This window comes from Rhinatrema bivittatum, chromosome 4, assembly GCF_901001135.1.
Source record: "Rhinatrema bivittatum chromosome 4, aRhiBiv1.1, whole genome shotgun sequence".
NCBI lineage: Eukaryota > Metazoa > Chordata > Amphibia > Gymnophiona > Rhinatrematidae > Rhinatrema > Rhinatrema bivittatum.
Window position 1 is genome coordinate 470885157 of NC_042618.1, and position 23363 is coordinate 470908519.

Below are 23363 nucleotides of genomic sequence, written 5' to 3' on the forward strand. Positions count from 1 at the left end.
GTGGAAGGGTAGGGGGATGAGTATTGGTTAAGAAAGTGTTTTAAAATGGATTTTTAAGTAATTTTATGATGCTTTATTGTTGCAAACCACCTTGGTCTGCTTTGGTAAGTGCGGTATGTAAATATGAAACGAAAGTTGAGACTTCCTAAGGAGAGTCGGGCAGGGACGAGCTGTTTTGTAATCCCGTACCCTCGGAGGGCAGCAGCGTGACAGCAAAAGATCTCGCTCTCCCCCCGTCCGCAGGTGCTGTCAGCACGGGGTAGTCCAGGAAAGCTTTGCACCAGACCACTAAAGGATTATGATTTTTTTTTTTTCCCCCCTCAGCTTCAGTTCTCCCTTGAGCCGGAGCCGATCGCCATAAACTGCACGGCATTCAATCACAACGGCAACCTGCTGGTCACTGGGGCGGCCGACGGCGTTATCCGACTCTTTGGTAAGAAGCGCAGCCTTTCTGGTGCGGTGCTCTTCCTGCAGGGAGGTGGAAAGCCTCGTAGTTTTGCTTCCTGGAGGGCAATCCCTCCATTGGATCTGCTTTTGGAGCGTTTAAGATGCCGCTCGGTGGCGTGGACCCTGCTGGTGCAATAAACAGATTTATTGCTGGATGCCTGGAATATCCCCCTCGGTGGAGACAAAAATGGTAACAGACTTGGAAAAGGCCTGGGATAAACAAACAGGGAGATAAAGAGGCAAAATCTGTCTGGGGAAGGGGGGAGTGCTTATGGCAATTTGTGTCGCTGCTAGACAGGCTGGATGGGCCGTTTTGGGGCTTTTTCTGCTATTATTTGTTGCTGACTAATTAGCATTTGGCTTTCAGTCAGAAGCAAAACCCCCATGCCTGCTCTCTGGTTCTGCAGAGCTTTATTTTGTGGCCTGGTGCTGAATGTGATTTGTCTCACAGTCACGTGACCTTCCTCAAATTACTCTTTTTTACAACCCTCTTTCACCCTACTCGCAGGCCAATTCAGTAAAGGTCGCGGGAGACCCGGGCGCTCCGTGCCAGCCACCTTTCCTGGGCGTGCCATCCTATGTTTAAATGAGGGGTCACGCTAAAAAGAGGCGCCGGGGACGATTACGCGTCCCTGGCGCCTCCTTGGCCCAGGAGAGCTGGCTCTGTCGGCAAGTTCGGGAAACTGACGCTCAATTTTACGAGCATCGGTTTTTCCGAAAACCCGCTGACAGCGATCGGTTTGGCTCCACGTTTTTGAGGCGCTAAACCCTTTACTGTACAGGGAGTAATAGACGCCCCTCAAACACGTGGCCAGACCCCTGTTAAACAGTGCGCACGGCCCGAAAGTAAAGGTCGAGAGGGGTCGGTGAATGGGTTTGAGAGGCTGCATTTTACAATTCATTCTCTATGCTCGCCATGCCCTGCGTTCATCCCATCATAGAAACATAGAAAAAGACCCTCTGGCCCATGCACCCAATATTGCAGCTTTATAATTCTCATCACTTCCTCAGAGATCCCCTGTGTTTATCCCAGGCCTTCTTGAATTCAGATACTGGTTTTGTCTCCACTTCCACTGGGAGACCGTTCCATGCATCCACCACTCTCTCTGTACAGAAATATTTCCTAAGATTACCTCTGAATCTGCCTCCTTTCACCCTCACCCCATGACCTCTCATTCTAGAGACCCCCAGTCCACTGAAAGAGGCTCACCTCCTGTGCATGGAAACCTTTGAGAGATCTAAATGTCACTATCACATCTCGCCTCACCTTTCCTGTAGGGTGTACCTGTTTCCCAGCCCTGTACTGGAGGCGCATACCTAACCATTTGGGTTTTCAGGATTGACAGAGTGACTATGCATGAGATAGATTTGTATATATTGGAGACCTATTGCAAGCAGATCTCTCCCACGCATATTCATTCTGCAATCCTAAAACCCAGCCTGGAGAGCTGTGCCTCCAGAAGAGGGCTGGAAAGCATGGCTTTAGGACAAAGACCACTGCCCATTTTAGTAGCCCCCTCTGGAGCGACTCCATCCTGTTTATATCCTCTGGAAGGTGGGGTCTCCAGAACTGTACTCAGTATTCCCAGTGAGGTCTCACCAGGGACCTCTACAGGGGCAGTGTCACCTCCCTTTCTCTGCTGACCCTTCCTCTCCCGGTGCAGCCAAGCAGCTTTCTGGCTCTTACCCTCGCTTTATCCACTTGTGCTTAGAATTTTACCTCCAATACTGCACCTCTCCCTTGGGTTTTGCAGTCTAAATGCATTACTCTGCATTTCTTAGCATTAAATCTTAGCTGCCAGACCCGAGACCATTCCTCAAGCTTTGCTAGAACCTTCCTCATATTTTCCACACTTTTTATCCTGTTGCATATTTTGGTATCATTTGCAAAGAGACAAACCTTTCCTGACCATCCTTCTGCAATGTTGCTGACAAAAATGTTGACAAGAACTGGTCTCAGGACTGATCCCTGAGGTGCACTGCTAGTAACAACCCCCTCCTCAGAGAGAACTCCATTTACCACCACCCTTTGTCGCCTCCCAATCAGCCACTTTCTAACCCAGTCAGTCGCTCTAGGATCCATGCCAAGGCCACTCAATTTATTTGGCAAGTCTTATCCGCAACCTCCACAAATGACTGATGCGAATTACAAGCAGACATACAAACCAATAATGCACACACACAAAATGTTTTGTAAGTCTTCTGTGCCTAACCATGTCAAAGGCCTTACAAGTGCACTACATCTAGTGCTCTCCCTTCATCCAACTCTCTGGTCACCCAATCAAAGAAATTGATCAGATTTGTCTGACAAGATTTACCCCTGGTAAAACCCTGCTGCTTCGGATCTTGCAATCCATTGTAGTCTTCCCAGTTTTAGCAGCGATTCCACTATTGTGCCCACCTCAGAGGTCAGACTAACCGGCCTTACTTCCACTTTTATGAATAGGAACCACATCCATCTGTCTCCAGTCCTCCAGAATTACTCCTGACTCAAAAGGAGCATTGAAAAGGTCACCAGCGGAGCTGCCAGGACATCTCTAAGTTCCCTTGGTGCCCATCAGATCTGTGCATGCTCAGCTGGCAGGGGTTCAACCCTGGCACATCATGTGTTGATCTGCAGTGGAAACACTGACTTCATAGGCATCAGAATTCTCCCCTAGATTAATACCTGCTGCGTTTGTAAGATGGAAAAAAAGAAACCTACAAAGTGATGGTGGGACTTCACTGCTTGTTACCAAATTTCAACCAGTTTTATTATTGGCTCCAGCATCAATATGAGAGAAACCCTTTCAGCCTTGGGAGGGAGTCTGCATTGCAATCCTAAGTCACTGATGTTGCACGCATCTCTGGTTAGCAGCTGGCTGTAAGTCCCGAGGGAGAGCGAGAACCAATCCAGGTTCTGTCTCTGTGAGGACGGGTTTATAACCCTGATTCTCTTTAGGAAAGCAGTGGGGCAAATCCATAGCTAGAATGGGGGTTTAAAAGTGGGACTATAGCTAGCTGGTAATGCCATTACTGTGGGAGCCCGTCCATTTCAGAGGTGCCATGGGCCAACACGACAAAGTCATCAATTTCCACAGCACTCGAAAGCCCACTAACGAATGATTTATCCTTAATTCCCGGCTCTAGTCAAGTACCGATGATGGAGAGAGAAGAGAATTTAGGAGTTGGTAGGAGCTGCGTGGATTGCGATGATTATTTTCCCACCTCTGTCCCATCTTCTCTGAATCTGCCTCACAGATATGCAGCAGCACCAGTGTGCAATGAGCTGGAAGGCCCATGACGGCGAGGTCTATTCTGTCGAGTTCAGCTACGATGAAAACGCAGTTTATAGCATTGGAGAAGATGGAAAGGTACATGCTGTGAGGGGGCAGGGGGGCCCGGGATGACACAGAGCAAATGATATGGTGTATGATGATAAATATGAGGCGGGGAGGAGGACTGAGGAGGGAGAGAGAGAGATGATGGTGGGCAAGCTACTCCCCATTTGGTGAGTCCAGTGACCCCTACAGGAGACATGCTGGAAACAAAATCTATAGGCATGCCACTGGTGATGGACTGAGAAGTCCTCAAATCAATTGGACAAAACCAGTCAACTCATGTTACAGGGGCCAGAGAGCAGCACTAGCTCGTAACAACATTTGGCCGCTGCTGGTCTAGCTGCATGTATCCCTGAGCCGATCCACTCACCTATTCAGTCCCCAGTAAGCTGCAAGTGGAAAGCACCATATCTTCTTCTCGGCTTTCCTTGCCCCTTACCCATTCATAGACCTCGCGTGTCTCGTTAGCAGGGTCTTGCTGGAGGCGCCCATGGGAAGGGGTCTCCTGGCACCTTAAGAAGAATCGGCGTTAAGTCAAAAGTGCAGCTCACTTTGTTTGATCTTCCAGTTTATCCAGTGGAACATCCACAAAAGTGGGCAGAAAGTATCGGAGTATTTCCTGCCCTCGGATGCCACAGGCCCCTTCGTGCTTTCGGGATACAGCGGCTACAAGCAGGTGCAGGCCCCTCGAGGGAGGCTCTTTGCGTTTGACTCTGAGGGGAGCTACATGCTGACGTGTTCTTCCACTGGTGGGGTCATCTACAAGGTAAGCAAAGAGCTGTGAGGACGTGGTGAAAGCTGTTGGTGTCACTGTGTTAAAAAAAAAAAAAAAAAAAAAAAGGTTTTGCACAAGTTCCTGGAGGAAAAGTCCATAAACAATTAAGGTGTACTTGTGTTTGGGAGACCAGTTTCTTGTATGATGTGGATTGTATATTCTGCCTTTTATCCAATAAATATGATTTTGGAAAAACAAAGGTGGACTTGGGGAAATCCACTGCTTATTCTTGGGATTTATTTACCCCCTTGGGATCCTGCCAGGTGCTTGTGACCTGGAGTGGCCACTGTTGGACCTTAATGGACCTTTGGTCTGACCCAGTATGGCAAGTCTTACATTCTTATGAAGGGAGAGGGGTCTTGGAAAATGCCAGCAGCCCACTGCGCTGCTCCCCACGATGAGTCTCTCGGACGCATTCAAAAGCTGTTTTCTTCCATTATTGACGTAGAAACAAAGAGGTTTTTAAAGTCCGTGATGAGGGAGCTGTGCTGAAGAGAACCTATAGATTTTTTTTTTCTGCTTTCAGGTGGTTTTGTAGGTTGTTTTTGGTTTTATCTTTCAGATTAGTAAAACACAAACAGTGTTACATGAACAGAGGTGCATCAGAACCACTCTGCGTCAGGAGTCTCACACTTGTGGGCGTGCTCGAGATCACTCTGCTATAAATATGAGGATCTTGCGCTGACTCCTGCAGCAGCGGTGATCACCAATGTGAAAGAAAAAACAGCTGGGTGGAGCCATGCAGTGTAAAAACAGGGAGAAGGGTCACCGAACTGATAGAAAGCCGGTGGCAGGGAAGATTTACCGATGGCTTCCGCTCACGTTGACTGTGTGACTCTTCCCGGCCTTTACAGTTTGCCTCCCTCTTTTTTTCCTTTGCCTGTAGCTAAACAACGAAGAGAAGACTCTGGAGAGCTGCCTGGCTCTGGGAGGCCACCGGGCCCCGGTCGTCACAGTGGACTGGTGTACAGCTATGGACTGCGGTACCTGCCTGACTGCTTCCATGGATGGCAAGATCAAACTGACCACCTTACTGGCACAGAAATCCTGAGCCTGGGAACGGCAGCCGCTGTGAGCAATCAGTGTTACCTGCAGGCATGGACTGCTGCGTGACGGGAAGGCAGGAAGCAGGTGCCAAGGACTGTTACAAAAATGTACCTTTTGTCTAATCCAGGAGATCAGCTTATTCTTGGTTTTGAGTCTGACCGTTTTGTATTTGCTTTACTACAGGTTTTTTTTATGTTTTGTTTTTTTCTTATTGAATCTGTGGACCACTGTGTGCCTGCCTGAGACAAGTTGGGGCCCCCCCCCCCCCTTCTCATCCGCCAAAATATACAATTGAGAATGCAGCGCGTTAGGCAGCTGGGGACCAAGATGAATCTATAGGAGTATCTCGGGCATGAAAGCCATTAGCACCCCCGTTCCTTTCTTTCTTTTCTTGTATTAGCCTTGGTAAGGGCCAGGGAGGCGGGGAAAATCTCACTAGGACACAGCAGAGCACAACCGGCTTTGGCTCTCTTTGTTGTGAGGACACCTTACTGCCAAGGCCAAAGGCACCTGACCCCACCCTGAGGACGGCCATTCCTGGGCACGGGACTTCTCTGAGAAGCTGGAGGACTGACCACTGGGCTTTGGAGCCGACCGGCTTTTATTTGTGGTAGCCTTAAATAATTGCAAAGCACAGCCTGATTGCAGAGCGAGTTACTGTGCACTGCACACAGTGTATGTGTGTATCGTGCACTTGTGTTCTCTATGTGCACAAAGTCGAAAATGGATGATAGTTTAAAAATGACAGACTTCCCTGTAGCTCTGCCCCTGTGCTCTTCGGTGTGATTGGAGATGGTGGTGGAATTGTATTTTTTTTGAAGAGTTTGCATACATGGGGCAAGAAACGTTTTAAAGCTGGGCTTTCCATTTCTGTCCCGGTGACCTCCCAGCATAACTGTGGTCTCCAGTGTGTGCAGCTTTCTCATTTAATATTCATGGTGAATATCCTGAAAATCTGACTGGCTGTGCGGGGATTGTCAGGACAGGTTCGGGAAGCCAGGATTTAAAAGGCACTTCTGTGGGTGCAGTATTAGTAAAGATTAGACACAGGAGCTGATGTAGATCACATCAGACCAGTACCTGTGTCATGTTCTCTAAGACATCACAGTCGATATGGCATAGTTCAGCCCAGTGTGATATGATTGATTGTGGTTGCTCCCGGAGAGCAGCATAACAGGAAAAACTATGCACTTCTTACTGATCCCAAGGTCAATATGACAGGCAGAAGAGGAATTGCACTTGTGGGATTTTTTTTTGGTTTTTTGTTTGTTTTTTTAAGATGCTCACCTGCTGTTCTCTGAGCACTCTTAAAAATTTGCATTGCATTGTTTGGCGAACCGGAGACCTATTGTGAAAGGGCTGTACCAACCTGTCTCCCTGTTGGTTATCTGGTTGCCCTAACTCGGATGTGGTGTGCAGAGTCATGAACAATGCTATTCTAAGTCTGGCTGCTCCCAGGGGGTTCAGGCAAATTATGGAGGTGCTGCTTAATGATTTTTGCAAATAATGATTCAGGAGTAACATGCAGGCCATAACAATTTTTGGAATGTCTTGGTTCACAGATGGCTGAAGTTTACAGTAAGGGGGCTTAACAGATCAGACAGCAGCAAATAAAAAAAAGTATTTAATTTTATATCTTTGTATTAAATTGCGAGTAGAATGTTATGAAAATAAGAAAACCTGTAAATACAGTTATGTCCAAGTTAATATGGACTGCCTGGGGGGAAAGTTCAGATAATTGGCAAGAAGGATGGTGGCACAACTTGGTGAAAGACGGAGCCAAAACACAGGAAAAGCCCTTAAACTTGTGGAAGTGCCGAGGCCTTGTATACCTGTTGAGGTAAGCGCCGTTTTCTTTTTTCAGAATGGTGATAAATCCCCCCCCATTGCCACTGAAGTATACGGGGCATTTTACCACTGGAGGAGCCCTGCGGTGGCAGGATTATTGCATCCTAGGACAGTGACATCATCAGCGATGTCATTGCACAGAACAGTGGCCCAGGAACCAATGGGGGGACACTACAGCTATTGCTTGGCGCTCAGTTATTCCTGAAGGTGACCAAAGACATTTCAGGAGGATTTTATGCTTTGCTTGGATATGATCAAGCTTTTGATATAACCTTTCCTCATCATGTGCAAACCCAAGAAAATATTTATCTTAATTTTTAATAAATGGATCTCAAAAGCAGTTCTTGCTTCTCTGTTGCTTTTTCTTGTAAGGTTTTACCATTTCACCCTGGCACCCTGGAAGATGCTAATCCAGTCCTGTTTCTGCCCCACTGCATGAGTGGAATTATAGCTAAGACAGGTAGGACTGCATCTCCATGCATGCAATGGGGCAAAACCAGGACTGGCTGAATGGTTTTCGGGTGGAGTGGGGTTGAGGGCCACATGCCAGTGAATGCTTCGGTAGCCATTTGCGATGCTGTTTGTGGTGATCCAAACGAATATCAGGAGCAGGAAAACTGGGTCACCGAACTGGAATATAAAAGCAAGGCCAAGCATGCACTTGCCAAGGCAGCATACATAAATGTTGCAGCCTGGTAATGGAGGTCTGTCTGTCCTGCTGCTTGTTTTTATTTTTTAGGGACGGGGGAGGGAGGTGTTTCAACAGCAGCTTCCTTTGGCTCTTTTGGGCTTCCGGCTTGGATCTGGTGCCAGGACCTGGGGAATTTTTCCTCTTTTGTATCCCCTCCTGACTTTAGTCCAATTATTGCAGTGATGGTCCTTAGCCTTGGGGGGGCATGTACCAGAGATCCAGCTACTCAGTGTCACCGTTATGCAATTACTGGGACTCCATGCCCTCAGTGGTTGTGAGTGCTTCCTCTGCAGCAACCTCAGCCAGTCTGGAGAGAAGACTGGACCTGGAAATTGAATGTAGGTGCCTCTGCATGGCAACTATGCAGCATGGTCATTGAGCCATCAGGCTGGCCTGGGGGAGGGTGGGCGGTGGTTTAAGCAAAGAATTCAAAATGTGGTCCACTAGTCTGGAACAGCCCTGCTGCTTCCCTCTGAAATACGCACTACAAGTATCAGAATGCACCAGGGTAGAGTGCGTGTAGAGCTAGGGGTCTCCCGTCAGGACCTGGCTCTTTCATCGGGGCTGCCAACTAGCCACGAGTTGGCTAATATCCCCTCCCTGCAGACCTTTTCTTGAAGCTGGGATGTGTTGTGGGCCAGTGGCTCTGACCAGCTCTTGGTTTCCATAGGGAGGCAAGGCCTGAGAACAGAGCATGCACTTACTTAGTCACTGGGTACCTTGCCAATGTGTCATTCAGACCCTCTCCTGCTTCAAGGAGAAAAGGTCCAAGGGGGGAGAGGAAGTTATGAAGGGGACAAAGGCCTGTGGGAAGGATTTTATTTTTTTGAATAGCAAAAATGTTGTGCAGTGTGTGGCATTTTTTTTTTTTTGTCTGCTACTGGCCTTACCTGCCCCAATTTCTCTTGGCATACATTGGCTCACAGAAGAGGTCATAGACCTTTGAGGCACCCATGCTGCTGGGTTCTTCCTTCACAGGGGAGGAAAAGTGAATGCCCTGAAGGGTCATTTTCACCTAGAGTTCTCCTGTAACTCGGCCAGTAGCAGAGAAAAAACACACTGCACACCATCGCTGCTATTCAAAAAATAAAATCCTTCCCACAGGACCTTGTCCCCTTCATAACTTCCTCCCCACCTTGGACCTTTTCTTCTTGAAACAGAGCTGGGTCTGAATGACACATGGAGCCAGTGCTGGTTGTCAGCACCCGGGCGTTGTAGGGTAAGAGCCATGCATGGGGTGTCCGAGAGGGGCTTGTGCAGGATGGTTAGAGCCCGAAACACAACGCAGGGGATGCGGTCCTGGGCCACGTGCTGCTTAGGCCATGTGACGGGGAGGCAGCAGGTCCGGTGGGTAATGAGGCTTTGGAAAGGGCGAGGACCACTGCTGCAGCGTTAGGAGGCAGGAGCTTGGGTCAGCCCGAGGGAGAAGGAGAGAGGTGGCCGCCTGTTACTAAAGAACTTCACGGAATTTTTAAGGGGTGGGAACTAGTACCAAGCGTTTTCCCCATAAACACAAAATAGGAGAAAACCTTTAGTAGCGAGGAGAGGACCCTTTGGGTGGCGGTAAGCAGGGCCTTAGGGCGACATCTGACTTTTCAACGTTGGTCTGCGATGCCGGGGGGTGGGAGGGCAGCAGAGGAAGGAGGGGGCACGGCCACTGGATAAGGGCGGTGTTGCCACCTTTCGAAAACCAATACATAGGGTGGAGGAGGGGTTTGAACTGACGCCATCTGGAATGTCAAACTTTGTACTCGTTTTATTATTTTTTTTCTCAGAGTTGGCAACGCTGGGCCCGAGCCTATAGCGTGGGAGGAGGGGGGGGGGGGTGCTTGCTGCGGGATTGTACCTTTAAGGGGATGCGGGCGGGAGCTTAGATTGACAACTATCGGCCCGAGCCTGTGACCTCACTTCCTGTTGACTCTCTGTGAGCCAATGAGGGCGGGGCTCTGGGTTTGAGACTAAAACGAGGCGCTCGTTCCCAGAATCCCTTGCGGCTAAGAGCAGGCCGGAAGGCGCCTTCGCCTTGGGTTTTTATTTTTTTTCATTTCCCCTGTGAGGATTGAAGCGGGACGGGCCGAGGCTCGTGCGTGAGACGGAAACCCCTCGCCGTGTAACGGCGTCACCGCGCTGACCGATTGAGCGATGGTGCCTCGCAGCGCGGGCGGGCTCTGCTGCTGCAGGGCTTCCCGGCTGTTCCTCATCCCCCGCCCGGGAGATCGCTTTCGCTTTGTCTTTGTTTCGTTTTCGGATGAATAAAACCTACCGAAGCCGCTCGGGCCCGACAGGAGGGGAGGGAGCCGGCGGAGCAGCAGCCGAAGGCCTCCACTCCCTGCCGCGGACGTTCTGTAGCCCAAAATTAATTGTTTGGCAATTTTGCTGCCTGTCCAGCGGACAAAATGTAAAAAGTACAGGGAATGACTTTGCAGGGCAACATGCGAAAGGGAAATTCTTCTTGCGCTAGTCGGGGCTGAAAATCGTAGTATTTTACCTGTGATAAGGCAGAAAAGCAGCCGCCTCCTTAGCAACAGCAAATCCGGGGTCCCTATGATTGTTCCTTGTATTTGTAATCCCTCAAAAATGGATGTTGGTGATCGAAAGGCTAAATCGAGAGTCCTGCCCCAGTGGATGACATCCGAGCGAAAAGAGGCCAGCACGGCGCAAGCGGCGAAGCCGAGGAAAGCTGGAGAGCAGCCTGAGAAGTGCGTGCCAGACGTGGAGGGGCTAGGGTGGTGGGAGGCAGTTCAGGAAGCGGGTTTACTGGTATGAAGCAAAATGTTGTGGTTGCAATGTTGGGTCAGTTGAATATTTTATTTATTTTAAACCGTTTTAAACACTCCTTATAGCTATTGGGTGCTGTGTTTGTGATTTCGAACACGTCATCTGCCTTCAATAACAAAAGAGAAAATCATTACCTCACATTAAGTAACACATTCTACTTAATATACAAAAATGCAATTTCCCAAAGAATACGTCCACCCCCCATACAATACATCAACCTGTACTTTTATTTTGGCAGCCTGCCACCTAACACAATTTCCTCATTTCAGCAGAGACCGCCTCCCACGCCCTTGCTCTAAGTTGCTGTAGTATTTGTACAGGGAACCCAAATTCCCCTATATCAGCAAGATCTCTTCCAATTCTAAAGTTTGCCGCAGGACACCAACTAGTCTATTCTTAAAGGCACGGGACACAGATAACTTAAACTTTAGCAATCAAATTTGGGGCTATGCAGTAGAGTGTGCTCAGCCGAGCGCACTGTTTAACCCGCAGTTGGAGGTGGGTTGTTTAGGTGCGTCCATAGCCCCTTATACTAAAAGGGGATTAGCACCTCCACAACACGTGCCCAACGCACTGTGAAACTAATAGTGCTCGTTTACATGCAAATGCATGTTGATGAGGCTATTAGTCACCCCAAATGCAAAAAAAAAAAAAAAAAAAGTGTCCAATACACACATTTTTGCACTCAGAAATTAACATCTGCCCAGAGCAAGCATTAATTTCTGAGTGCCCCCAAAAGTTGGAGGAATGAAAGATTAAAAAAAAAAAAAAATTAACCAGCATCCGTTTTCCGAATCAGTGGCTGTGCACCGATTAGGAAAACGTACGCCAATAAATTCAACATCCGTTTTCTTAACAGGCAGATAGTTGACTTCTCCCAGGTGCCTGCTGTCAAGGAGGCGCTAGGGATGTGCAACTGATCCTAGCGCCTCCTTGATAGCATGACCCTTAATTTAAATTTTGCATGGTGCCCCCAGGAGAGGTGCCTGAGGGCGCATTAGGAAAGCGGGTGCTGCTTTCAGTGGGTTTTTTTGGGTTTTTTTGCATCTGCCCCAAAGGCAGCTTAAAGCAGGTAGGTCATCAGTTGTCTCCAAAAGGACTGACCATCTCATGCAGGAGCCTGTTTCATAAATATGGTGCTACTTAGGAAAAAGCCCTCCTTCATGTAGCCTAGGACTTGTGCTTTAGAGAAGGGTGACCAAAATGATAAAGGGGATGGAACAGCTCCCCTGTGAGGAAAGGCTAATTAGGTTAGAGCTGTACAACTTGAAGAAGAGACGGCTGAGGGGGGATATGATAGAGGTCTATGAAATCACGAGGTCTGGAACTGGTTAATGTGAATTTGTTATTTACTCTTGGATAATAGGACTAGGGGGCACTCCATAAAGTTAGCAAGTAGCACAGTTAAAACAAATCAGAGAACATTCTTTTTCACTAAGTGCACAATTAAGCTCTGGAATTTGTTGCCAGAAGATGTGGTTGGGGAAGTTAGTGTAGCTGGGTTAAAAAAGGTTTGGATAAGTTCTTGGAGAAGTCCGTTAACTGCTATTAATCTATTTTATTTTTATTTATTTATTTAAGCATTTTTATATACCGAGTTACGTTGGGAAATTCACCTCGGTTTACAGGTAACTTAAGGCAGCAAGAGGCTTTACAATGCAAGCTGACTTAGGGAATAGCCACTGCTATTACTGGCACTAGTAGCATGGGATCTACTTAAATGTTTGGGTACTTGCCAGGTACTTATGGCCTGGATTGGCCACTGTTGGAAACAGGATGCTTGATGGACCCTTGGTCTGACCCAGTATGGCAACTTACGATTTTGAGACCACAAGGTACACTTAGGCACATACAAGCATAGCTGCTCCCTAAGATCTGCCAGGCTAAGGCCTTGAAGATCAAGCACGGAATTTTAAATTATGCATATGAAAATAGGAAGGGAATTCAGACCTGGTGTGGAAAGGGATTTGGCTTTGTGAGTTTATGGTGGGGCCGATATTTCGTCATTGTATGTATGTTCCAGCCTTGAGCTTGACTGCAGACTTACACGGTACCTGTAATTCCAGTCTTATTCTTCAACCAGTCCAGATTAATGGATTATGCTCACTGACCTGTAGATGGAGACAGAGATGAACAAGCTTGCTGATGTCACTCCTCAAATAAATCCATACTGACACCAACCTCACAATATTCGCTGTTTCTAGCAGATGGTAGGCAAGCATCCTGTGCTGTAGCCTGGTAGGCTGAATGGAAAGATGACGGTTGGATCTTGAGGGGAAAGTTTATCTCCTTCTCTCAGGAGATTTATGGATTGTATTTGGCTTATTGCAAGGTAGCTCTTGAAGTGAAAGCTCCGTGCTTCCTTCTTTAGAGAAGCACAGTCTAGCTCACAGGAAGAGGCTGTCAAAAGGTTTTCCTGCCTGGGGGTTTGAGTGATTGCTCTGAGCCCTCTTGTCTTCTCTCCTCACTCTGCTCCTTCTTACCCCTCTCCCTCCTGTCTTCACTACCCTTGACCCTGCCTTTTTTTTCTGGGAGCCTTTCCTTCTGAGAGACAGGTTCTGGGCAAGAAATTTAAAAAAAAAACCCAAAACAAAAACCTGCAGAGGCATAAGTGAAGTATCCAGTCGAGTTAATACTTCGGTGGTCTGGGAGACCTTGCTGAAAGGGGTTCGGTGCTCGGGCGAGTACTGTTTTGGGCCATGGCTTCCTGTTGTGGGGCTGCAGATTCATGATGGCCATAGCAGAGCGCAGGAAGACAACCACATTGGACATAGTTCGCACCCAAAGAGAGCTCAGAGTTGGGGGAATTTTCTTTCAAGCTGTGCCACAGTGGTAGCAAAGCGCGGGAGGCGTTCTGTGGAGGTGCTTGGCTCTCTCCTGGAATATTGCAGTTGCCATCATGATGTTGCCAGGCAGTCAGCTGTTTTTCTGTGGCCAGGGGAAGGGGTGGCCGTGTTGAATCCATGAAGTACTGAGAGGGAGTTAAGACTTCCTATTCTCAGCCCTGCAGGGCATATTTATTTATGTATTTGACAATTTTTATATACCAGTGTACGTTGGGAACATCACATCGGTTAACAAGGAACAGAAATTCAGCAACAGGCTTTACAGTGAACATGGAACCAGCGTATATGGGGGGGGGGAGGAGAACACAAAGGAAGGGAGAGGGGGAAGGGGAGCCGAGTAGGGAGAAGGTGCAAAGGGAGAGGTGTGAACATTTTACAAGAAATACAATTTGGGATCTTAGCATCAACTATTTACAAGAGAATATAATTTAGAAACATACAATAAATGGTTAAATGTTTGGCTATAGGTGATTATTTACAAGGATGTTACTATGATAAATATAGAAGGGGGCTTGTCACAGCAAGGATAAAATATAGATGGGACGCTATTTTTAAAAAATATAGAACGGAGAGTTGTCCAAGCACTTAGCTCCCAATGGGAGAAAGTGCACCATGCTGGGATGGTGGCTGGTAAGGAGTCTCTGTGTTAATGCGCAGAGCAGTCTCTGGCAATTAGGTGACAAATAGCTTTATTTGAGGAATTTTTATGTCCCTTTTTCTATGGTGACATTCCTTGGCATGAGCTTTAGTGACCCAGGAAGTGCCATGTGATTTGTTCAAGGTGTCTTGCATGGGACTGTGTTCTCAAGTCTGCTCCTGGCTTATTATTCCCTCTGCCTTGGAAATTCTAAGGGCATGAGGAAAGAGGAGGAAGGAAAATTCCCTCCAGATGGGAGGATGGTTTTTCCCTGGGGGAGAATTTTCTGCCTTCTCAATTGGTCATAAGAACAGGCCATACTGAGTCAGACCAAGGGTCCATCAAGCCCAGCATCCTGTCTCCAACAGAGGCCAATCCAGGCCATAAGTACCTGGGAAGAGCCAAAGGGGTAGAGAGATTGCAGGCTGCTTATCCCAAGAACACCAGTGTGGCTAACGTGGAGTACTGCAAGAAAAAGAAAAGGTGCCGGGCACCAGGAGGCTTTCTGAGGCTCTGAGGGACTATTATCATCGGAGCAGCCAGTAGTCAGAGCAGCGGGCTACGAACCAGGAGACCAGGGTTCAAGTCCTGCTGTCGCTCCTTGTGACCTTGGGCAAGTCACTTTACCCTCCATTGCCTCAGGTACAAACTTAGATTGTAAGCCCTCTGGGATAAGGAAATACCTACAGAATCTGAATATAATCCGCTTTGAAGTGTTGAAAATGCGAAAAGCGGAATATAAATAAATATATAAGTGTAAATAAAATCTCCCTCCCCCCCCCCCCCCCCTTCAGAGACCGCCGTGCATGGATCCGGGAGCGGAGTGTCTGGCTGATGCCTCCGGTGTTCAGTTTGTGCTGCAGCTGGGTGTATGGATCCCATCCTAGGAGCCAGTGTGTGGTCCTGTGCACTGCGCAGTGATCCAAGGAGACCGTTCCCTGGTTCGTGGCAGGCCTTCCCTTCCTTGGTCTAGCAGTAGCGGATAGGAGACAACGGTGGTTGGTCAGCAGTTTTTCATCTCTAACTGTAATTTAGCAAAGCTTCCCTTTAAGGGGACTTTAATGTTGGAGAGGATTTTGAAACAGTAAGTTCATACAGTTTGTCGTGCTGGCTCAGGCCAGGGACTGTTTAGTCCACTATCCTGGTTTCAGCGGTGGACAGTGTTTAGTTAAGTACCTGGCAGAATCCCAACATATGGCATGGTTCAACAATTCCAGGGCTGTCAGTATTTAATTTAATTTATTTATTTAAGCATATTTATATACCGAGTTACATTGGGAACATCACCTCGGTTTACAGGGAACTTAATGCAGCAAGAAGCTTTACAATGAACAAGTGACAAAATGAGGCAACAGGATAATAATCAAGTAGAAAAGGTACTATACATACGTGAGCGAGAGGCAATGGCCGGAAGAAGGATACAGGTTTACAAGTAACTTAAATGCAGCAAGAGGCTTTACAATGAACCAGTAACAAAATAAGGCAACAGGATAATAATCAAGTAGAAAAGGTACTATACATACGTGAGCGAGAGGCAATGGCCAGAAGAAGGATACAGGTTTACAAGTAACTTAAATGCAGCAAGAGGCTTTACAATGAACCAGTAACAAAATAAGGCAACAGGATAATAATCAAGTAGAAAAGGTACTATATGAACATGAGCTAGAGGCAATGGCCAGAAGGGGGATAAATACAATGGGAAACATGTTCGTGAATTCACTGGGAGCTGAGGGGGGAACATTGGGGTAATTGAGGTAGAGTTACTGAGGGGTATTTTCAGAGAGTTGGAGAGAAGGTGTTATCTAGTAGCAATGTGTAACTTCCTCTCAGACCAGTAATACAATTTGGTCTTCTGGAGAGCCAGGCAGGATGATGTGTGAGTCTCTGTCTTGTCCCTTTTTTGGTAAGGGTCCCTGTTGCCCTACTGCTAAATTCCCTGGCCTTCAACACCCAGCACTGTAGGTTCAACTCCTGCTGCCCCTGACAACCAAGAAGTTTCAGGTATTGTCCACAAGAGCTTTGAGGTTTGTTTTTTTATTTTTTATGCAGCAAGGAGAATTTCTGGCTTCCCTGGACTTAACAGAGGCTTATCTTCACATTCCAATCCGGATAGCTTTTCTGCACTTCCTCTGATTTGCTGTGCTGGGTCAAAAGTTTTCACGTTCAGGTGTTGCCCTTTGGGTTAGCATCTGCCTAAAGAGCCTTTTTGAAGATAATGGTGGTGGTGGTGGCTGCATTGTTGTGCGAGGAAGGTGTTTTGGTTCACCTACATCTGGATGATGGATTGATAAGAGCAAAGTGGTGTCAGGACAGCATATTGGCCACTCAGCAAGTTGGCCAATACGCTGCAAAGGGTGTATTGTCATTTTCCCTAAGAGTAAGATGCAGCCGACTCAAACACTGGAGTGTTTGGGGCTCAGTTAGATATGAAGATAGGATGTGTTCATCTAACAAACCAAACAATTCAGGAGTTGCTTGGCCAAATCTGGGTATTCGGTTTTGCCAGGAATCCAATGGTGTGATCCTACCTGCAGACTCTTGGATTCATGGCGGCATCGTTGGACTCGGTGCTGTGGGAAGGGCGCACATGTGTCCTCTTCAAAGGACCCTGCTTCCCAGGTGGAATCCCCAGTATCAGGACTATTCCAGTTATCTGATGTTGCCAGAGTCTATGAAACTAAGCTTGTAATGATGGATGGAATACAGTCACTTAGAATGGGGAATGGACTTGGTGGCATACATACATCATCAAGTAAGAACCAGAAGTCAAGTATAGTTGGAGATGGACTTGTTTCTTTATTGCGTAAAAATGAATTTGGAGGCCTTGTCTGCATCTCACATGACAGGTAGGGCCGAAGTGCAGGCGGATTATCTCGGTTGCGATGTAGTAGACCCAGGGGATTGGTTTCTCTCTTAAAGAGCCTTTGATCTAATTGTCACCTGATGGGGTCTGCTGGGCCTGGATCTGCGGTTGACCAACAAGAATGCAAAGGCATGCAAGTTTTTTGGATGAAAGAGGGATGCTGTTCCATCCGGGCTTGAGGCACTAGTACAGGATTGACTGACAGAGGTACATTTGTACATGTTTCACTCTTGGCCCATGACGATGGAGGTACTTCTGTATGTGTTTCTCTCTTGAGCCAGGATAGGTTGGACACTTCAGAGAGTAGCTTGTTAGAGGGTCCAGTGGTGCTAATTTCTCTGGTTTAGCCATGTTTAGTTTATTGCATTTAATATACTGCCTTTATTATAAAATCAAAGCGGACCTCAGTTGTCTGCTTTGCGGCAACCCTCTTAGGCTTCTGTATATCAAGGACTTGCGATGCCAGGGTCCTGTGTTTCATGAGGATCCAGTTTGATTTAATCTTACGGTTTGGCCCATGAGAGGGCACGTTTAGTGAAGAAAGGTTTTTTCTTGGGCTGTGGTGCCTCTCTCTTTTTCTTGAAGGCTAGGAATTTTTCCACCTCCCTGGTTTATGTCCACATATGGAAGGTGTTCAAGAATTGGTGCACTGGGCTTCACTGGGCTCCTGGAACCACATTGGTTCCATTAATTTTGGGCATTTTGCAGGAAGGCCTCGCTAAACGCTTGGCTTTGAACACATTGGGGGTGCAGGTGGTAACTATCTTGTTGTAGGGTGTGTGTTCAAGGTAGATCTGTCTTCTCGTTCAGATGTCTCGCTTCTTGCGGGGTGTGAAGCATATTAGGCCTTTGCTTCAAATTCTGGTCCCGCTCTGGGATCTGAATTTAGCTTTGGCCTTCTTGGCGAAGTCTCAGTTCGTTCCATTCAAGTTTGTCTCTCTGACTGCTTACCTTGAAGACATTTTTCCTAGTTGCTATTTGTTCGGACCAGAGGCTATCGGAGTTACAGGTGTCTTCTGGTAGGGACCCTTCTGTTCCTTCCTTCTGCAAATAGTTTTGTAATTCCATTTCCATCAGTCGATCTCTCTACTTCGTTTAGTAAACTGACAGATGGCAAGGACTATGCCTTTCTTTGTCCTTTGGATGTGCGGAGTCATCTCTTACGATATTTTGAGGTCACAAATATCGTTGTTTGTCCTGTATAATTGAGTACGAATGGGAGAAGAGGCCCCTGGGGCTCCCGTGCCGCAATGGGTTAAGGGTGTGATTGTGGAAGCTTATGTGGACTCCAGGCTTCCATTGCCGAAGCAGGTATGGGCTCTCGCCACAGGGGCACAGGCGTCTTTGTGGGCAGAGTTGAGATTGGTCTCCTTGGTGATCGATCTTCTTTGTATGCTTTTACTGAGCATTACTTCCTTGAGGCCAGGGCTAGACAGGAGGCCTCCTCTGCCTTGGCACTTTTTGAGAGAGGTTTGGGCAGCATCCAGCCCTATAAGGGAGTAGCTTGGGTACATTCCACCGGGCTGACTGGATGAAGAGGAAGGTGAAATTACTTCTTACCTGAGAATTTCCTTTCCTTAAATGTAGGCAGACCCATCCAGAACTTATGCTGCTGGCATCCACACTGTCTTTAATCACATGCATTATAGCAGATGTCTTGCAGGCAGTTTTGTGAGTGCCTGTGCTTCGCTGCGGGTTAGTGATTTCTTATTCTACTCTTTGGAAACCCTTCATTTGTGCTTCCTGATGATTCTGGGAGAAAAGAAAAATCGGTAAGTTGGTTAATTTATTGATTGTATTAAAGTTGTCCTCAGCTTGTTACAGGAATACTGGTAGGCTGGTGTCAGGACGTCAGCGAGCCTGTTTATCTCTGTCTCCAGCTGCTGGTCAGCGGGCATAACCCAGTGGTCTGGACTGGTCTGAGTATATTCAAGGAAAGGAAATGATCAGATTTAAATGTAACAGGTCACCTTTTAAAGTTAAGACCTGAAAGTGGGCAGCTGAGCTTGTTTGCTGCAGCTGCTGCTTGTGAGGATGCCTCAGTTGTGCTCCTTTCATTGTCGTCGTTTGCTTTTGTGTCCCAGCAGATGTACTCTCAGGAAAGTCACAGTATATTGTATGAACGAAGCTGAACTCGTTGGCGAAGCACTGTGTGTTCTGAACAGGGTAAGCATCTGCAAGGCACCTGCTCGTGAACAGGGTGACTAGAAATTGCTCAGTTAGTACTTATTGTAGGGGGTGCAGTTTGTCAGTATCCCTGTCCATGAATCTGTCATCTTAAGAGAGGGTGTAATGGGTTAAGGACCATTTCAAAGAATACCAAAACCATGAGACTCTTCATGAAACTACCAACCAGCAAATTTAAAATGTGGTTAAAAAGTACTTTTCCATTCAGCGCACTATCAAGCTGTGGAATCTGTTGCTGGAGGACGTGGTCAAGGGATTTGGACAAGTTGCGGTGGAAAAATCCATTACACGTTATTAGACAGATTAAAGAAAGCCATTTCTGTCTTTGGGATTGAGTAACAGGAATTAGATCGACTTTATGGCATCTGCCAGGTATTTGTGACCTGACTGGCCGTTGGTGGAGGCAGGATGCTGGGCTCGATGGACCTTGGTCTGACTCAGCATGGCCCTTCTTACGTCTGTGATTCTTAGGGCTTTTTCACTAGCATCCCCGAGTCCCTTGACAGCAGACTGAGCAGGGTTGTGAGCTGGGCATCGAAGAATTAACCTCTAGGCCAGGACTGTGTCCTTTCTTTTACATTTTCTGACATACAGGCAGCAAGTAACAATAAAAAGCAGTACAGACTTACTGTAAAAGAAAAATTACAAAGTCAATTATTAGACAAAGAATTATGAAGCAGATAAGTACCCCATACATTATATTTAAAGGTTTCTCCCTTTAAATCTTTCCCGATCTGACACCGTATGTACTTGCTAGCGCCAGTAGGCAATGCCCGGAATAGATTTCCAAAATGTAGCAAACGCGAGACACGCAGCCAGCAGTAGTTGGCCAAAGAACCATCCCAGCATCCCAAAAGGCCTAGCAAGGGCTTCAAATGTATAAGAAAACCAAGTGCTCCAGCTGCTTAAATATGTTGTTTTCAGGTGTTAGAACGTTGCTCTTTATCTTATGAATCTATTTTAGAGCCTCGGATGCAGTGATAATGACACTTTATGGAAAGAAGAGAGAGCGGAGCCTCCACAGTGCCCAGCAGTGGGCAGTGAGGTTACAGACGTCAGCTCCCCCAGGAAGCCAACCTGCTCCAGCCCCAGAGACGGGTCTGGCTCCCAGGATGAAGATAATGATCCTCTGAAATTTGTGAGAGAGATTTTCTTTAACTGAGGAAGCTTGAAGATTGGACCGAGGCAGTGAGAGCACCAGTCTGCCAGCTGGTTGTGGAGCGTTGCTTGTAGCCTGAAGCAGTTCTGACCCCGCTGCTCTTAGCAAGTGAGCTGGGAACCTCTGTTCTGCAGCTCCCAGGGCCCCTTTATCCGGTGGGCAGGTGCCCAGAGCCCACCACGCACTGTGAATTGTTTTTGCTGTGGTCTCATCTCTCACATGTAGTGAATGTTACATGTGCCCATGGCTGAGGACGGGTGTAAAGTCAAAGACAGATTCTACAATGTAAGAACAAGGCTTTAGGGCTTTGATGTTGATGTCGCTTGAGAACGGCAGATTGAAGCTGATTGACTCCACCGGTTGTTATTGATGAGTTTACAAAACTTAACAGCCACAAAATAATTATTGGCAGATTAGTAAAGTAAGTCTGAAGTGCATTTTTTAAAAACTGGTTTATTTCTTTTTTTCCTTAAAATACATTTTGTAACACTTACACGTGTATGGTATTTTCTTAAAAGCAAGGAGTAAGGGTCCCACTAGTTTTTACAGCATTTGGGTCTCACCAGTGCCTTCCCATGGCCCCGGCAGCACCATCTGAGATCTTTCATGTTCTTGCACTCACTGGAAGAGAGATAGGGGGCGCTATCCAGGAAGTTCTCAAACGCCCCAGATCGGGACAGAGGTAAGGAAGGGCGCAACTGACCTCTGACCCCCAGGCTGAACTTATCAGAGAGTTACAGAAGGAGCCCACCAATCAGGGAGTCCATTATTTACTTGCCTTTTTGAGAGAAAACCAGTAAGCAAGGCTTTCAAGAAATAAAGAGAGATGAGGAGGCTTGAAGGTATTGGTAAGGCACATTAAAATGTAAAGTGGCACTTTGAACTCGGCAATGCGTGGGTCTGCAGCGCTAAAGGCAGGGCTTCTCAACCCTTAATGGACCCTTGGTCTGATCCAGTACGGCAGTTTCTTATGTTCTTATGTAGTTGGAGGGTTTCAATGCTGATTGCTTATATTAAATTTGGGAAACAAGTATTCCATTGTCTCTTTGGGCAATTTCACCATCTTCCAGCTTGTTGGAGGGGAGTGAGTTTGCTTAGAAGCTTGCTTAGAAATTCCCCTGAGGGAAGAAGATGGAGAGAAAAGAAACAGAAAAAAAGACAATATGAAAGGAATTGGGGGAAAAAAATAAAGGGAAGGTGGAAAAAGAAAAGCCTGTGACCAACCGATTAGAAAACTAAGATCAGACAGCAAAGGCAAAAAAAATATAGATTGCTTTTTAGTGATTGGCACATGTAATCTTTGGGAATGTGCAAGAATAGCACTTTCTCTACGGATCTCACAATGTAGAGATCAGCATGGAGAAAGTGGAAGCCATTGGGCCTGCACAGAGGAGGCAGCAGAATGGGCTTCAGTGTCAGCAGCAGCAATCGGCACCTCCGCAATAGCCACGCAGCAGCAGTGACAATGGCAGCAGAGGAATGAGAGAGGCTCCGAGATTGCTGGCAAAAGAAAGAGAGGGGGTCTGCCTTTAGTGTGTGCATGTGTATGAATGGGAGTCTGCCTGGGGGTGTATGTGTGTGAGAATGAATGTGTGCCTGCCTGGGGGTCTGTGTGTGTGTGAATGAATGTGTGCTTGCCTGGGGGATGGGGAGGGAGTGGTGTGAAAATGAATGGGAGCCAATAAAACAAACCGACTGACAGATGAAGTTTGTAACGCTTGCTTGGACTTGAAGTGTACGAAATACCAACCTTCAATTGAAGATTTAGCCAATGAAATTCAGCAACAAAAAAGTCACTAAGCAGGTAAGGTAAAGAATTATTAGTTTTTGCTTTATTAATAAATACAGTACACTTATTAAAATTATAACTGTTATTAATTAGAGCTAAAAATCACAAAATTATGGATTTTTCTAGAAGTGACACACCACCCGAGTTATGCTCGTTTTTTTTAATGAATTTTGACACACTGAGCTCAAAAGGTTGGCCATCACTGGTCTAAGGTGTAGACAGATGTCTGATAGGGAAGAACAATTTCAGTTTCTTCTCTATGTGATTCACAGTCTCAAAAAAGTTGCTGAAGATGCCATTTTTGTATTACTTAGGCCTGCACTTTGGTTCAGTCTGTGTTCATGGCTGCAGGTTCCGGTCCAGGTGACCGGCTTTTACCCTACCTCCTTTTAAGTTGGGATGTGCTGCAAAGGACACATTACCTCTTAAACCTAACTAGCAAATATAACTGCAAGTTGAACTCAGAATAACAAGGTAAAATGATAAATGCAATGATATAAATGGTAATAATGTATTTTTCGCTCCATAAGACGCAACTCACCATAAGATGCACCTAGGATTCAGAGCGGGAAAATTAAAAAAAAAAAAAAAGTCCTAAACCGGCTCTGTTCCTGGGGGTCTGTGCGTCTTATGGAGCAAACTAGGGTAGGGCATAAAATGTTGTTTTTTTTGTCCCCATTTCCCCATCCCAACTCCTTAAATTTAATTAACTACAACCCCCCCCCCCCCCCGACCACCCCCCCAAGACCTGCCAAAAGTCCCTGGTGGTCCAGCGCGGGTCTGGAGCGATCTCCTGCACTTGGGCCGTCGGCTGCCAATATTCAAAATGGCGCCGATAGCCTTTGCCCTTACTATGTCACAGGGGCTACCGGTGCCATTTGTCATCCCCTGTCACATGGTAGGAGCAATGGACGGCCGGCGCCATCTTGTGCTCCTACCATGTGACAGGGGTCGACCAATGGCACCGGTAGCCCCT

The 23363-nt window shown here is 47.0% G+C and overlaps 2 protein-coding genes across 2 annotated transcripts in view; both read left to right on the forward strand.

The window, feature by feature from the left end:
* Positions 1-7777, forward strand: part of WDR91 (WD repeat domain 91) — a 36476-nt gene extending 28699 nt beyond the window's left edge. The window contains exons 13-16 of the mRNA XM_029597238.1: positions 325-433; positions 3688-3800; positions 4336-4533; positions 5429-7777. Coding sequence (XP_029453098.1) covers positions 325-433; positions 3688-3800; positions 4336-4533; positions 5429-5593 — 585 coding nt within the window. The 3' untranslated portion in view covers positions 5594-7777. The remainder of the gene's footprint in view (positions 1-324; positions 434-3687; positions 3801-4335; positions 4534-5428) is intronic.
* A 2263-nt stretch (positions 7778-10040) lies between these two features.
* CYREN (cell cycle regulator of NHEJ) lies at positions 10041-21631 on the forward strand. Its single transcript, XM_029597242.1, has 3 exons — positions 10041-10827; positions 19340-19418; positions 20404-21631. Exons 1-3 carry the CDS (start codon positions 10673-10675, stop codon positions 20599-20601), a joined length of 432 nt encoding a protein of 143 aa, XP_029453102.1. The 5' UTR covers positions 10041-10672; the 3' UTR covers positions 20602-21631.
* The last annotated feature ends 1732 nt before the right edge of the window (positions 21632-23363 follow it).

Bases quoted from the DNA above. Each gene is read 5' to 3' on its own strand.
- CYREN (XM_029597242.1), top strand. From the start codon at position 10,673: ATGATTGTTCCTTGTATTTGTAATCCCTCAAAAATGGATGTTGGTGAT. The intron at 10,828-19,339 runs GTGCGTGCCAGA...GTGTCCCAGCAG, and splicing joins GCTGGAGAGCAGCCTGAGAA to ATGTACTCTCAGGAAAGTCA. The intron at 19,419-20,403 runs GTAAGCATCTGC...AATCTATTTTAG, and splicing joins CACTGTGTGTTCTGAACAGG to AGCCTCGGATGCAGTGATAA.